This window comes from Psammomys obesus, unplaced genomic scaffold (assembly GCF_907164565.1).
Source record: "Psammomys obesus unplaced genomic scaffold, mPsaObe1.curated_primary_1811, whole genome shotgun sequence".
Taxonomy (NCBI): domain Eukaryota; kingdom Metazoa; phylum Chordata; class Mammalia; order Rodentia; family Muridae; genus Psammomys; species Psammomys obesus.
The window spans coordinates 31,428,632-31,445,646 of record NW_026592118.1 but is presented as its reverse complement, the minus strand read 5'-3'; the positions used below and the strand labels follow the sequence as shown (position 1 = coordinate 31,445,646).

Here is a 17,015-nt window from a genome sequence, read left to right as displayed (position 1 = left end):
AATTAATGTTAGGGAAATTTGCAAAGGGACAAGACGTTCAAATACTGAAGGGAAAGGATGCGAAAGAAAACCTTTTTGTGGATTCCTACCTAAGCTGCTCACGGTGGCGCTGAGAAAATTAACAATCTGTTGCTAATCTTTGTCAGAAAAGTTAAGGTTAAAAGGAAAATCAAATTGTCTACAACTGAGTTGGATCTATGAACCACAGATGAAAAGTATTTGTCTTTCAAGACTAAAACTGAGCGTATTTCACAACCATTCTACAGCTTTTTTTTTCCTTAAAGGAAAAACAAGACTTGGACCCATTGTGCCCGACAAGGTAGAAGGGACCTTGTTCTGTACAGAGCGCTACGCTTTTTAGCATTAAGCAAAAACTCATTCATTTATCGGGAATCTACTTCTTAAAAATTAAGTATTGACCCCCAGAAACAGAAATAAATAAGGGCAGATTTCCAAGAGCAAAAGACATTTGTCTTTTGGGTGAGCATAGTCATGTTTTTGGGATTTAAAAATGTTTATTGCCTTCTGCAAGGCACACTAATTCCTGAATCTTAAAACAATGTTTATTTAACAGTCCCTGTTCTGGTGACTGCGGGACTGCCATCTGCTTGGCAGTTGTTTCTCCTGCAAAGTTAATTCACCTAGCTGTTCACTGATAACATCGGATTTTAAAAGGTGAGATTTATAGCAAAGACAGATAAAAAAAAAAAAAAAGCAAGGAAAATGCAAGTTAAAAAAACAAAAAACACCCATCTTTCAAGGTTTGAACTGATTTGATTTTTCATTTCAAAATTTCAACCAGGATTTTTTTTTTTTTTTTTTTTTGGCCTAAAAAGTTAAAAAAGGCTTTGTTGGTATTTTTGTAATAATAGTAATTCTACTCATTGTCCAAATTTCAGAGGCTACCTTAGTACAGGGAATGGAGACGAGATCACCTGTGACATCCTTGGCTTGCCGTGGGGCCGGCAAACTATGGTTTGCTTTTTCAGACTACCCTCTATGCTTATAGAAGGATCTACAAAAAATGTTTTTTCATGGGGTTGCATATATATATTTTTCCCAAAATTGAATATTGAATTAAATTAACTTTTCCCATGTTTTCTTTCCAAGTGGTAGATTTTGAGCATCAAATAACATTAATTTTACAATTTTCTTTCAAATAAATAATAAAAAATCAGTGTTTTTCTGACTGATGCATACGAACAGCCATAACACCTAAGTAATTCAAGCCCACATGCTGAGCCGTGGCTCCCAATCTCAGTTTTATAACACAGAGCTATACGTCTGATCAAGATCCTTGAGGTTTTATCTTATGCTCTACATATTAAAGAAATTACTTTGCTTCAAATCATAATTTTCTCGGGGAAAAAGGCAATAACAGCTGTTTAGGTAAAACTTCCTTGCTATCTGAAAGGACAAAACAATTATTTATGTGAACAGACAAAATTAATAGATACTTGAGATTTTTGTTGCTGTTGTTACCCAAACCAAGTTTAAAAACCAGTATGTCTTTCTATTGATAGATAAGACTCCTAAACACTCTTGATATTTACTATCCAGGCGAAATTTAGATTTTTCTAAGGGGCTCTTCCTCGTCTGGATTATTTTGCGCCAGCTTTTCACAAGGGTCAGTGTGAAGCATATGCAGAGTTACTGTGCGCTGTTTATTTCAGTAGTTACTAGCTGTTCTTTGTATTTGAACGTGTTATCCATTTTTGTAAGAGTTGGCTCTGGAGCTATCAGCCTCTTTCTTTGCCACCATGGTTAGTTTTCAGTGGGGTAGGGAAACTGCTTTAGCACTGAGTGGGATGTTGACACTGCACATTGTATTTCTTCTGTTTGTACATTTTGTCTATTTTATGGCAATTTGCCATGTATCTATGAAGCTGTTGATTTATCTCTTATATTTAGGGTATGTCCTAGAGGAGTGGGAGAATTTTATTTCAAAGCAAAGGTAGAATTTTTACAGGTCTGATAATAGACTACCTATGTGGACATTTTATCCTTTTTAATGAGAATGTGATATGGATGGGAACTTGATGATTTGCTGCCTGTAGTTGACTTAGCTTCCAGGATAATAGGAGAAAATTATTTTTAAGCAATTTTCACTTGTCAAAGTGTAACTAGAATTTGAATTGCTCATTTTATCTATTTTTTAAGTTTACCATAAATCTAGCAGCTCTTGGTTTACCTTGCATGTATACCATAACGTCTAGCCTGGGGAGTAAATTATATTTCTAAGCCAAGTGGAATTTTCACTTGTCTCACAGACTTTGCAGACAGCAATGAACACGCCGTAAAAACAGGCTAGAGATAACCTGAGAGAGAAAGAAAGATAGCACGCGTCCAGCTTTTAACACTAGTTTTCCATTGATGAAAATTACCCCTAAAGAAAAGTCTGATGCAGTGAAGAAATTCTGGCTGATTGAAAAATTTTCAAGTCAAATATTCACATTCTTTGTGGATCTGATAAGTTCAGTATTTACACATGATGTTTTTCTCCACAATTAGTTCACACTTTGCTTTTTTTTTTCTTTGCTTTTTTCCTAACTAGTTGTCCACACACTCGTATCCTACCTGAATTTTTTTTTCTTCAAGCATACCTTTTCATAGACCTATTCTAAAGATCTAAGTCCATTCTATTTATTTCTCTTATCTCCTAGTCTCAGTGTGAAAAAGGACCCTAGTTAACCAGACCCGGGCTGGATTTCTCTGTTCCATTCTTGGGTTGGAAGGGAACCTTTGCATTTTGCTCTGTTTTAGTCTCTATACTGTTTTCTCCATATTTTACTAACCTATCAAACGGAGGCAGACAGACAGACAGAGGGATGGACAGGACACACACACGCTCATGCATACAAATTTGTGCACATCGTCCAGGCTTTTTCTAAACCTCAGTATTCCGTTTTCTAATCTGCCCTTTCCATTATTATCAGATTATTAAGTCTAAATAGCAATGCAATGTTGAAAAAGAAAAGGAAGAGAAAGGGAGAGAGATCGCAAGGCTGAAGTTTCTAGGGATCAACAAGTCCTATCAGAGACTATTTTTTCTGCTTAGAGTTTTCCGGCTGGAAAGAGATTCTCCATGGTCTAAAGCCATTTTGCGTGGACCGGCTCCAAGATAAATTCTCTGTACCTGATTTTCATTGTTAATTTTTTTTTTAAATATCATGTAACTGTAGTAGAGACAGCAATGAATTAAACAATAATAACAGTAAACCCCAAACGCTCTCATAGCCTGCCACAGACATTTTCACCAGTGTTCTTTCCTTTCTGTTTTTTTTTTCCCCCTCTCTGTGCATGTATATTTTCATAGACTTGTACCTTTTAAGCCGTGTGGGTCCTTTACACTTTATTTTGAAAGCTAAGTGAATCTTGCTTTCAGGGAAGCAGTTTGCAGGCTGTAGGCTGATGTGAGGAAGGTCTGCAGACTAATTAGTGGGATTGTTGAATGAGCCAGCCGGAGCCTGGCCGGGAGCAGTGCCGGCCAGGTGTGTTAAGTATAGGTTACTTGGTCTGAAGAAGGGAGGAACCCAGTAGGGCCACAAACCTTTGCCCTGGATCTCCTCTTGGTTAACGTTGGCACAAATGATTCTGACAAAGATCTAGAAGGCTTATTTTACAGTTCCTGGGTGACTGGAAAAGGGATAGCTGCTACAAGTAGATAACAGAATTTAGAGTTAAATGCCATTTGAGTCCGGGGCTTGGTTGCAAGCGTAAAACCGGCAATCAGTGCCACATAGTTCACTGAGAAGAAGAGAAGGGGGTGACTTTTCTGTGGATCCTGTTCTTTAGGAAGATCAGTAAGAAGCAAGCACATGATGTGGCTTATAAAAATAAGAATGCAAGTTAGACTGTGGTACTAATTGTAATGTCCTTACATCATAAAAACGAATAGGACTTTGCTCTAATCAACCGCATCTGCAGATTTGTGTTCATTTCTGGCTGTCAGTTTGAAGAGAGATGTTGACAAATTAGACAACTTGCAGAACAGTCTGTGGGGTTGGTGAGGACCTGGCGACTCTATCACAGGGGCTATCCTGAGAGGGTCTGGGAAATGTTTAATTTGAGTAGAGTAAAAGTAGAAATAAACTCCTTTTTGTTTGCTTCAGAGAGCAGAACCAGCCTTGAGTGGGTGAAAGTGCAGATAGATTCAACTCAAGACCTTTCTAATAGTGCAGCCCAACAGGAAAATCAACTTCACTATTCTTTTACAATATCAGAAACATTCACCTCTTTTGCAGTGGATCGTCTGAAGACCATTGGAGCATTTTAGTGTAACTGGTATACAAACTTATCACAGAAATCTTTTTTCTCCTTTGGTAAACTTTCTAAAAAGGATGGTCCTATAAATTGCAAGTTTATATTTCTCTCCTCTGCGTTGTAAACTTGAAATCTGAGGAAACATAGGATCATTTCTTCCCTGGGTCACTTTCTTGTCTTTGTCCTCCTCCTGGTGTGCCTTGCTCAGCCCAGAGCAGTTGTCTCCTGCAGAGTAGTGGTTACCTGGTTGGCAAGATGCTAGCCACTGGTCCAAGATAGCTTGATGTTTGCCTCCCTCTTCCTCAGAGGAATGTGAGACAGATCTCCCTTCAGTAACTTTTCTTTCCACCTGTGGTATCTATCACTTTATATGAAGTTGTGTTTGTTTGTTTGTTTGTTTGTTTGTTTGCTTTTACAAAACCACAACCATCAAAAGTGGCTTCCACCCTATGCTTTTTAAACTGCTCATTAGGTTGAGCTTGCCTTCTGCCTGCCTCGGGAGTGCATTCAAACATGTCTTGGGGCAGATTTTTCTTCTGTATCCGAGCATCTGTCCATTGATTGTTTATTTTGATAACCATATCTAACTTGGAAGGCATGTTTGTTCAAAATGAATTCATGGAGGTTACAGGACTTCCATCCAGAACCTCTTTTTTTGGAGGGGGGGGGGGCGCATTTCAGACTTCATAGATTTTGCATCAAATAAGTGGGGACATTGCAAACTATGAAGGGTCTCTGTGGGGGATGTGAAGAAAAGGGAGGCAATTCTGTTGTCTTTGCTAACCAACTCTCCCCTACCGCTTTCGCTCCTGCCTCAGAGCTGGAACTTTCTTCTCCACTCCAACGATTAGAAGTCAGCAATGCTAGTCATTCTCATTTTGATTGCATAGAGTAGATTTTTACTGTTAACTAACTTCTCTCTCTCTCTCTCTCTCACTTATTCATTTTGTAGCGGTGCCGTGCACTTCTGTGAGGCTGTAGTACACGCACAGCCGCTTGCGGTGGCTGACTTCCCAGTTGCTGGGGATGCCACGGGCATTCTTTGGCTGAGCTCATATTTCCGAGAGAGAAACGCTCAAAAGTGAGGTTCTGGCTTGTCCAAGCTCACCTGATCCGCAGGCAGCTATTTGCAGTTCCTTGAATGCAGTACTTGCCCATGCCCCTGAACTACAAAGTAGTAACCCCAGTGTTTAAGCTTTAAAGCTTAGTTATCTTAGGAAATGAGTAGGTTGCTTCTGAATGAACATTTGTTGCTGGTGTGACTATTGTGTTCTCAGAAACATTAATGTGTTATTAAGTCATTCTGGCGGGATTTGTTTTTGCTTTTTAAATCTTCACCTAGGACTTTTAAAGCAACATTTATGCCAGCGGCTTAAATGCATTTTATTATTTAAAAATCATCTTTAACATGGCTCACTTTGTACCCAATTACCTTGGGCTAATCAGATATTTAGACTGGATTGTTGGCAGCCTGTATCACGGGAATCACCCAGCATCTGTTGTGATATGGAAGGACAGACTTTCTTTTCAGATAAATGAGAGGGCTGGTTTCAAAACTGTTTGGGAGATAGGCAGCTTTGGTGTAAATTCCTTCCCATTCTTTTCCTTTTCACTCATTCATCTGGTCACCACTTTGATTATTATGGAGATTGGGGTTCACTCTGAATTTGAAAGAGATCACAGTTAATTTTCCTAGAGCAGTTAGACTGGGATGTTTCACTTCCCTATTTTTTTTCCACCAGTATGCAAAGAAATAGAGCTTCTGTTTTACCTCCGAATGCAAAAGCAAAGGAAACGTGAGCTCTAAGGATTTTTGGTTTTCCTCTTTAACAAATCGGTGTTTCTCACTAGGCGGTAAAATGATACCGGCTTTTCTCTCCCATGCAACGGTTAATCAATGTAGCGCCTCTGACATCTTTTCTTTTCAGTAGTTACTGAGTTGATTCTAATCAATGACCAGTGCTGCAGTGGGCTGCTAGATAGCTTATCAGAATGTGAATTTTACATTTTTTTGATCTAGCCTTATGGATGTTTAGCCTACATGTAAATTGGTGAAAGTGGTCAGAGATGTAGACACAGTTGTGCATTGTGTTCTTGATAATAATAATAATAATAATAAGTAACTAGAAACACCATTGATAATCTTAAGAATGAAGAATTATTTTATACTTTCTTGGGGGGGTATTGGGTGTTTTTGAGACACTATAGCAGATGCTGGGTAATATGTAATTTCAGCTATAGAACTTCTTACAGTAGTGAATTGACAAAGATGAATCAAGCTTTTTTCTCTTCAGGACTAAGCGTTGTGAAGATAAATCAAATCATTGCACCTAAAATTGTGCTCTTTGGAACTAAGCTAAGTGCTGCAAACACTGATGGAGAATTTGACTAGACGAAAAGGGTAAAAGTTTTTTTTGTTTTTTTTTTTCCTTTTCTTTTTCTTTTCCAAGGAAGCACTCAGATGGGAAGGGACAGAAATATTCGGGCGGTGAATCAGGAAAGGTGCCTGCGAACCAGGCTCTGGTGAGGTCCTGGGGCAGCCAGAGCACGCTAAATTAAAAGTGCTGGGGGAAGAAAGAGACGGGCAAGGACAATGCCAGCGGGGTCAAGGAGCCAATCTTTCCCGACCTAGTAGACCACCTTAAAGGGGTTCATCTTTGTACTAACACCAATGGGAAGTCTCAGAGGGGGGTTAGGCAGGACAAGACCAGATTTGCATTTCAAAGAGTACTCTAACTGCTGTGTGAAGAAAAGGTTAGAGGAGTCTGCATGGATTGCTACTGGAGGCTGTTTAAATCCAGGTTGGAGACACTGACCTTGTAGGCTAACGTAGGAACGCTGGAAAAGAGAGAAGAACATTTTGAGGAGTGAAATTAGACATACTGGGTTGAATTCGGGGCTGTTTGCCACATTGCTGTCATCTGCTGAATGGTCTTTGTAATGCTGGCAGGGGATCAGATTGGAAAGGCAAGATCTCCCGTCTAAATTTGGTCTCGTTGAGTTCACGGTGATAGTAAATAAATTATGACTGAGCCACAGAACAGGGAGCGATGCAGTTTTAACATGTAAACAGGTGCAAGTATGTTCTGTGAAAACCAGAGCGAATCACTTGTATGGTAGAACATGGTATACTTATGTCTGTGAACAATTATGTGGTCCATCTGACTAAAACAGAGATGCAAAGACAGTTAGGAGTACATGTTGTAGCCAGTGAGTGGCCTTGGTAGGGTGACAATAGGGGTGTGGGAAGACCTGTGTAAGCTATGGCTTCCTGGTGACCGTGTCGGTTAGAAAGCATGGCTCCTCTAACATAGACAATTAATGGGAGTTTAAAGCAAACATGTGATCTGAGACTATTTCTCTTTTAGACGCTTCCTAATTGGAAAGAGGGGTTAGCGTTGCTGTATTTCTGCTTCTGAATAGAAGTCTCTCCTGCTGCTTCCCTCCCCTACCCCAGTGGCTCCTGCGGACCCTCTGCTCTTTAATCCCTTTCCACTAGATCGCACTAGTACTCTGGATTTCGAATAGTGCACGATGTTTTGTGTTCGGCTTTTCACCAACTGTCTTCATCTAACAACAGTACCACCTCTTTCAGATGAGGACATTATACAGTGATAATGCACACAGCTCCTGCATGGATTGTAGATGCCTTTTGTTAAAGGTCCCAGTGTATCCCCCTTCCACCCACTGTTTCCCCCACAACAGATAGTACTGTGTGGAAGAGGAAGAACAAATCTTATTTGAGCAAAGAATTTTCAGCTGGAGAAAAGAGTAACCTCTTGTCTCTCCTACTCTTTCAAATATGGCAATTTAATTTTCACCCAGTCTTGGAATTATGTTTAGTGCAAAATTGAATCGTGCGCACACAGCAGTTTTTCCCCTTTGGTTGCATTCTTTCCTCAGAACAAATACCTAAGAGTTCATGAGATCTCAGGGAAGATGAGTCTAACTGGAATTCACATCACATCTGCTTTCTTCAAAGAGACAAACCGAGACTTTCAGTCGCCAGCAGTCCCTGACTAAGGGTCAGGCAGCAGGACTTGCCCTGATATCTTCTTAGCCCTGGGAGGCAATCGGGTGGAGTTTGACAAGCCTGGAGGCAGTAGGCTATGGTGTGTTTTCCAGGGGCTTCCCGAATGTTCTGTAGCCCGCCATAGAAATACGATTAGATTTATGCCTCATGGGTGTGGAAAAAACAAAAAGAGAGTACCGCATAATGCCAGCTGTAGTGATAATATTTTTTACACAAAGGTCAAAAAAAAGAAAAAATTAAAGAAGCCCGAATAGTTCTTCAGATTAGTTTAAAATGAACGATAGATCTATCACTTGGTGGATTATCATTTTGTGCTAACTTTCATTGTATAGGTGTTAAGTGTACCCTCCTATTCAGTACTCGCAGTACCTCTGGGATGTGAATCTTGCTGTTCCTCCCCTACCAGAGGAAGAAACTGAGGCACAGAAACAGTGAATCATCCGTGGAAACAACTAGAATTTGAGTCCAGCTAGCCTCCCTCAGAGATTCTCATACTAAGCACTGCCTTTCTCCAGTCCAGTTTTATTTCACTTCCTTGTCTCATTATTCGCCTTGCCCAAAAATGATAATTCTAATAAACGTATTCAGTTGTACATAATTAAATTCTATGAAAAACTGTTCTTATTCTGCCGGGATTTTTTTTTTTTTTTTTTTAAGTTCTTGCTCTAAAGTCCTACCACATGAAGCATTACACCCTTCCTGGCACCTGTTGGAGGCTTAGGAGACATTCTCAGCAAAGCCTTTTCCTCTCCTAGAGTCTCACCAACATGTTGGTTTTCTTCTGTCAATGAGGTATTTTGTGTTTTTTGTGTTTATTTTGATGGAAAAGGACATGGCTTCATTTCTACCCCACAGCTGAAGTACTACTTGTTGCTATTTCTAATGCAGGGATCTAGCAATGTATTTTTTTTCCCCCAGAAGAAAAAAAATATTGTAGTTGATATGCTAGAAACAGTAAAGGTATCTGAGATGAGAGCATTCTCTTTACATATTGCGTTCCTTTTAAAACTATTTTGAGGTAGCGGTGATGAACAGATAATAGTGATTTTGCAGTCAGCCACAAAGTGGGTTCAAAATCCAATTCTGCCACTTACAAAGCATATGACCAGTGGCAAGTGACGTTATTTCCTAAGACTTTTTGTCCCTGTTGTGAAATGGAACTAATACTACCTATTTCCCATTGTTGATGTAAGGATTAAGTTAGTTAATACGTTTAAACACCCTTAGGTCAGTATCTAGCTAGCATTGCACTAAAAACATGGGTGCAAATAAGTTAATCTTTTTTACAAAGGGGGGAAAAACAACAAATACAGCTTAAGAAGCACTTTCATAAGGAGTAAAGAAAATGGCATAAGGAAGGGGAAGAGGGCCTTACAAGATGGCTCCGTGGGTGAATGTGCTTGCTGCCAGACAAGAAAGCCGGAAGTCTGAGTTCAGCCCCTGGAGCCATTTACTGGAGAAAAGAGACAACTGACTGCACAGGATTTTCTGCCGATGTCCAAACACACACTGGGGCAGGTGCACCCTACCCACATCCATCAAATGTACGCGAGTGAGCACACACGCACATGCGCGCCGGTGAGGATGCTAATAAATTAAAGTTTTGAAAAGAGAAAATGAAAGGGTCTTGAAGGGAGTTGGAGAAGGGGTAAGCCATGAGAGCCACAGAGCTGTACAGTCAACATCTGCCAAGTCTTTGAGTCCTCTTGCAGTAGAATAATGTGTAAAGAGATGACCGAAACAGGCAGCAGAGAGAAGAAGGTTGATAAGATTTGATAGATCACTTGTAAGGTAGGTGTGCTAATCAGATTAAATTTCATTTGGCATATCCTGCTGTTTACTTGGACAGTGATGTCTGAGCAAATTATTATTTATTATTTCTGTCCCTTGTCATTCTGATTAGCTCATCAGCAATCAGTCACTATTCATAGCTCTTCAATTGCTTGTATTAAACAGCAACCCCTCCACCCCCGCCCTAGTCTGCAAATTACCCAGGTTGAGGAAAAAGCAAGACTCTCTCTTCAGATGAAAACTTGTTATGCTGCTACAAGCCTCCAAATGAACCCAGAAGTCTTAAGACAAACTTGAAGTCTTTTATGGTTTCTAGGGAAGCCGAGGGCGTGCCAGCCACCTTCAGATTCATTCAGCTCTGACTGTTGTGGAGGGGAAGCAGGGAAGAGCTGGCTGGGCTGTGCATAGTGCTAGCCCAGGAAATTGTGTGAACGGTCTCTGGCTGTTCTGACTCGGCACTGCGGACTTCACGGCGCTCTTTGCCTTTGTAGTCTTTCTTTCGAGCGCAGCCTTGTAAGGTGTAATTGTGACAAATGATCAGGAACCGCTTCCTTTAATGATTTCTGAAGACGGTGTGTCACCTTTGGAGTTTGTCCAATAACCAGTCTATACAGCTTGACATTATTTTACACATTAGATTTAATCTTGAAAAGTTGTATACAGGAAAGATATTTTTTAAAACTGAGCCATAGTTTTTTAAAGTAATTTTTTTTTCTCACAGGAAAAAAAAAAAAACATGTATTGGTCTTCTTCTAATAAAAATAAAGCTACCAAACATTACCTTTTTTTTTTTTTCAGTGAGTAATCCTCATTTGTCACCATACAGATTACAGTGTTTTGTTTTGTTTTGTTTTGTTTTTTGTTACACAAGTAGTTAGTTAAGTGCTTCCATGATGGTTAGCATAAAATTAAAAACAAATAATTACTTCCTTATTATTGAGATTTCTCTTTAAGGTATGTGTGAGGCTTGAATGTCTAAGCAACCACGTTCTCTCTGGCGTTCTGTCTCACCTTTAAGAACATTGCCTGGTGAGCAGAGCTATAATACTTATTCTTTTATTTTGCTTTATCAGGCTTCAGTTTTCTGAGGTTAATTCGATATTATATGAATTAATATGAACTTCAGAAAATGGATCTGCATGGATCAATGAAATAGCTCCACGGAAAAGGTGCTTTCCCATGAAGTCTAATGACTTGAGCAATACCCCTGGAACCCATATAAAGGTGGAAGGAGAGGACTAACTGTATAAAGCTGTTCTGTAATCTCTGTGTGGGTAACATGGCATGCCTATTCCCCTGCACATATCAAACACACACACAATATATGTATACAGACACACAATAAAAAAAATCCTATGAAGGACAACTAGGCTATTGCTGTAGAAGACCTGGAAAGTGTCGAAATGTTATATTTGTTTACCACTCAAGGACACAAAGTAACTGCAAAGCTTATGGTAGGTTAGTCAAATTCTGAAAACAAGAGTGCAAGAAGAAAATCTCACTGACTTAAAGTTAGTTATGCAGATAAATCCTTTGAATTGCTCATAAAGTACATGCATGTTGTTTTGCATTTCAACTCTGAGCAGGGATTCTCATGTACAGCATGGTCTCAGGGCTGCTGCGCAAGAGTAGAGAAAGGAGTCAAGCTAGAGCTATCTGGTCTCTCAACCCATGCTTACCCTGCATTGACTCACCACCCAGTCAACAGAGCAGCAAGGAGCTCCAGGGCGTCTGCCTGCTGGGTTTACTACCTTGTGCCTTAAGATTAAGCCTCGTAATCTTCAAACACACTGATAGATTCACGTGGGTTTGTAAGGATTGAGTGAGACAATACAGTAAAAACTCTTCACTCAGGGTCTGCTGATGTGAAACTGTAACATCCAAAAGCTGCTGGGAAGTAGAGCAGAGTTTTGTCATCTGCTTCCAGAAACGTCCTGACTGTTACAATAGATCAGTTGGATGTTAGAAGGCAGGGGTTTGCAGCCCTGGGTCACTCTTGCTTGGGTGCATACAAATCGGACGGAGTACTGCATTAGACTCTTTCCAGACCTCATAATTGTTTATGAGAATCACACAATGAAGCTGTGTAGCGCATCTCCCTAGTTCTTGTATACGGTCATGGATATGTTTGTTTGATATGTGTTCTGTTTGCTATAAACCTTTTGGGGCTCACGGGACATTGATTCTGAAGGTGCTGCCTAGGTGTGTAAATAGCCATGTTGTCTGTAGATCCAGTGATGAGGTGTCTCTGGCAGGGACTGCTGGGCCATAAGACACTATCAGCGGTTTTGATTTTGTTTAAAATTAAAGTTCTCAGGAATGCCTATCATGTGTTTCATCTAGTTTTAGTAATCTGTAATTTCAGTCCTAGAACAAGTCAACTAGTTATCAGGGAAGTCACTCATAAGATTGGCCATTCAGTAGATAAAGCTGATTCACTTCAGGTTATGGAGTTTAAAATTGAATGCCAATCAAGTAGAGTGTTAAGGGACTTCCACTTTTTTTCACATAAGACATTGTTTGATTGTTTTAATGATCTAGGTTTCTGTGGATTTTGGTCTTTGTTTGTTATTTGTTTGTTTTGATACAGGGAGGCTGTCCTTGATCTCCTTATCTGGCCGCCTTCACCTACAGGAGTCAAAGGCATGTACCACCACAGCCAGCTAGAACCTAGATTTTGAATTGCATTTTTCCCCCTTTAAATGGGGAACTTGATAAATCTCATCATTTAGTTTATTAAATAATTTACTGAAAAGTCAATATGAAACGGAGATACATACATAATCTCTGACTTCATGGTGACCAGGCTTTTAAGATTAATTTTGTTAGACTCTGCAGAATGTTTCTGTTCTCAGTGTCCTTACTTTTCCATCCTGGAAGCATTTCCTTTATTTGTGTTATTTATTTCTGGCCCCACATGCTCTAGTTTTCTTGGATTTATGTCTCACTGAGTACCCTCCTTTTCTTTGTCTCTGCTCTTTCTCTCTCCTTACTTCTTTTCTAGAGCTTGTGTGTAGACAGACCCGCAGCTGACCACTGCAAGCATGACCCACTCTCTCTCTACCCTGCCCTCCATCATGTGCTACCTTGCTTTCTCACACCGGCTACCCATCTTCAAAGAGTGGCTGTGCTTGCAGCTTCTATTTCTTGATTGTGCGGTTTGGCTTCTTCCTTCACCACCCTACTGGAACCTCATTTTCAAGGAGTCACAAGTAAATTTCCTACTTTTGAAAGCGAGTCATGTTTTATAAAGCTCTCCTCCTCTGGCCATTTTGGAGCAGGTGTGCGTAGGGCTCTCACCCTCTTCCTTGACTTCTCCCTTCACTGGAGTAGGTGGCATTTCAGACTCTGTTGTCCAACCTGTGACTATCCCTGTCTTTTCTTTGTAGACTCTTTCTCTGATTTTGCTGGTATGTATGTATATTGACACGTTCTACCTTTGCTATCCCTGCTGTTTTTGAAATCCTTCCTTACTCCTCCCCCCCTTTTTTTTCAGTTTTTTAAATTTAAGTGAATGCATGAACTCTTAGGCTTATGTATATGCACCACCTATTCCTATGAGACCAGAAGGTATCAGATCTACAAGAGTTGGGTGCTAGGAACCAAACTACTTTTTAAGAGCAACAAGTGCTCTTAACCATTAAGCCGCCTCTCCAGGCCCCTGTGTGTTTTTGCTTGTTTGTTTACTGTATATCAGGCTTAGGAGAAAGGACAGAAGCATGGGGTAAGCCATAGGGGATTTTTGCAGCTGTACTTACCCCGGAAGGGGCACTTCTCCGAGATGGTGAAAAAGAAGGGAGAGCAGAATAGAGAACGGGTGCTGTCAGAAGAATGAAGGCTAAAGCCATGAAATCTGAAAGGCAAGGGTGGGAACTGGAAACTCAGCGGGCAGATGAGCAGTGTGGATGAAAAGAAACAGGACGAATGGGTGGACATGCTGTGCTCCCCGTCGCCTTAGGTTGTAGGGGCTCAAAAATGTTCCCTGAGGGCGCGGTGTCTTTAAAGAGTTCCTCTGGGTCTTTGGCTTTTGCTTTCAGTTCTCTAAGAGATTACTTCAAATCTGCACCCAAAGCCTCTTTGTGTTTGCTTATGAACCAGCTCTGTAACTCCGTCTTCTTAGATGGGTTCACCTGGATATCCATTCGGTACCCTAGATTTTAGCCATCCCAAACGTGATTCTCACCTTCCTCCTGGAGTTAACCATTCTTCTGGGCTTACTAATGTGTTTCTGGCCAATATCATTCTAGATCAAACCTTCAAAGCCATCTTTGTTTCTCCTTTATCTGTGTCCTGATATTTGAAAAGTCTTCAGCATTGTCTCCTCTGGGTCTTGCAGCTGGTGCCTCTCTGTCTTTCCCTTAGCTTTGAGCTAGCTATTGCGATAGACTGCGGGTATCTCTGAACCCCCCTGCACCTGTTCATCGGTGCCACTTTAAAGTTTCCAAACCCAACCCTCCGTTGATGAAACGCAAAACTCCTAACCAGAGATAATTGTCTCTCCTCTAGTGTTCCTGTGTATCTCTGAGCCTGATCTAATCCTTTTCATCGCTGCCACTTTAATATTTCCAAACTCAGCCCTGAGCTGACATATGCATAATTCTAGCCAGACATAATTGTCTCCCCTCCAGTGTGGTCCTCATGCTTTTGGCCATTCTGTGGGCATCATTTATATCATAATAGTCAACGTTTCTGTATAGAAGTTACCATTCAATCCTTACAGACTGTAAGCTCCTTGTGGGGCAGGACCTATGTCTTGATTACTTGTTCCTCCAATAGATTCCCCATATTGGCATGTCATAAACATTTGCTGGTTGGAATTCAGCTGCTGTTGTGAGCAGATGTAGCCTGAGCCAAGTTAACAGTATTTGTGATAGTAATTTTTAATTTGACATTAATTTCATTTCTTTGTGTGCATTTGTTTTATTCTGAAAAGCTTTTTTATTAAGCTGTGCTGATGGCATAAATGGAACAGTTAACTGGAAGACCAAACAAGCCAACAGTTTTATTATCAGCAGAAAAATGGCTGCTGGGAAGAAAGATGGTGAGTTTAGGCTATAAATGTAAATCTCCATTGGGGAGTCAGTGTTTGCTTCCAGTGTTCCTTCTGCTGTGTTTTAGTCCTGTGTCAATGAGTGTTTAATAAGTCAATCTGAAAAAATAAAAAATTTGTTTTCCTAATCTGCTAAAAAAAAAAAAAAACAAAAAAAACCCTTCCTGATCCTCTTGTGTTCTTAATCTGTTTTTTTTTTGTTTTAAATAAAAACAACTAAAAATCACTCTAGTTTTTAACCTGTGCCCCTTATCTAGTCTCTATCGTGCCACTTATAGAAATTGTCTAAGTGTGCTCATTATAACAATTTATTTAAAACATTGAAAAACGCTAAGAAGTACAATTAACAATCTCATTTTAAAACAGCCTTTATGTAAACTTAGAAAAATGGCCATAAATATTTCATCTAATTTTGGGTGCTTGGACTGTAAATGAAATTGATGTTTGCTATTAAATAATTACTTGGTACTTGTTTTCTATTAGAGAGATGGCTTCACCTTAAATGATGGATTCATCCTTTTATATTTTTCTTTCTATAAATGTGTCCATTAGCAACATTACATGACCTCTGAAACAGTATATTTATTTAGCGGGAAAAGCCTGACTTAATATTAGATTTGTTCAAAATATTAGTTACCATTGTAAACTTTCACTTAATATTTTTTGTTTATTCAGCTTTAAGATGTTTCTCCTTTCCAAAATATTGGCTGTATGTGGTTATGAAGGTTAACCAAACAGTAGCCTGGTTTCTATAACTTTGGGGCCACTGAAATGTTTATATAATAATGCTGGTGTTAAAATATTTTGAAAAGCACAATTTCATATCATAAAATACCCTTTCTGTGAGATTAAAAACTTCAGACCAAAGAGTTTCTTTCCTTCATGTATCTTTAAAGTTGAGGTCACTAACTTTTCTTTTTAGCTGGTACCAAACTATTCAGCGCCTGGAATCTTCATCCTCCACATCTGTGTCACAGTAGGGCAAAGTTTCCTAGCATCGCTTCTGTCTTTGAAACGGACATCTGTGTATTTAAAGAAATTTCATTGCTCATATCTATGTGGAGATAACAGTTTTATAACAGTAACTTCCCCTGAAAAGATGCCAGGAGTTTATTTTAAAAACACTGGAGTGCTTACTCTAGAGCCACTCCTGCTTCCTAGCCTGATGTCATCTTGAATTATGGCCAGTGGATTCTTCCACAGATCCTTCAAAAGACTCACCCTGATAACCCTTACGATTAGTTTGTTTGGCACAGCCACTCTTCCTGTTTCTTTCTAGGTATGGGTATGATGTGCGTGTTCTTCGTCGCTCTGGTCAGCATTGTAGCCTCTGCTTGGCCTAGCCAAATGAATGGAGCCCTCTTTGGCTCCTCAGGCATCCACAGAGTCTCCAAAGATTCTTTGTCTGGACTTCCCAGCATTCTGCACTAAACTATAATCATCGTTTTCTTCTTTATTCCCCCTCTCATTAAAGCTAGGATTCCTAGCACTGCTGTCTTTTTTAGAATATTCCTCTCTTCCCTGTTCAGTGTGCCAAAAGAGTGTTGCCTAGATAGCCCTTAGATCCAATTGAGTCACTAAGCTGGAGCTGTTGTTAATCAAGTGCATTCTCAGACAGACAGACAGCATCTACCAAAATCTCCATGTTTTTTTTTTCCATCTCTTGCTTCCAGTCAGACCTCAAACTAATGCTCAGTGTGTAACTTGACATATACTATCTTCTGAAATAGAAACGAAAATTCCTCTCAAATTTATCTACAAAATCAGTTTCCCAGTCCTTTAGAATCTTCCTTCTTCCTGGTTTCCTCTTCCCATTCAAGTTCTAGAATTCTTCTGAGGGATTGGAATAACTTTCAGAGAGATTTGTTAAATTTCATT

General features: G+C 39.8%; 1 protein-coding gene across 6 annotated transcripts in view; it reads left to right on the top strand.

Moving 5' to 3' along the window:
- The window catches only part of Sgce (sarcoglycan epsilon), a 70,363-nt gene that overhangs the window by 1,205 nt on the left and 52,143 nt on the right, over positions 1 to 17,015 (top strand). For 2 of the 6 annotated variants that reach the window (XM_055612993.1, XM_055612992.1), the window contains exon 2: positions 15,021 to 15,128. The exons of the other annotated variants lie outside the window; for them this stretch is intronic. In XM_055612993.1, the coding sequence (XP_055468968.1) occupies positions 15,021 to 15,128 (108 nt within the window). The remainder of the gene's footprint in view (positions 1 to 15,020; positions 15,129 to 17,015) is intronic. 6 annotated transcript variants of the gene reach the window in all.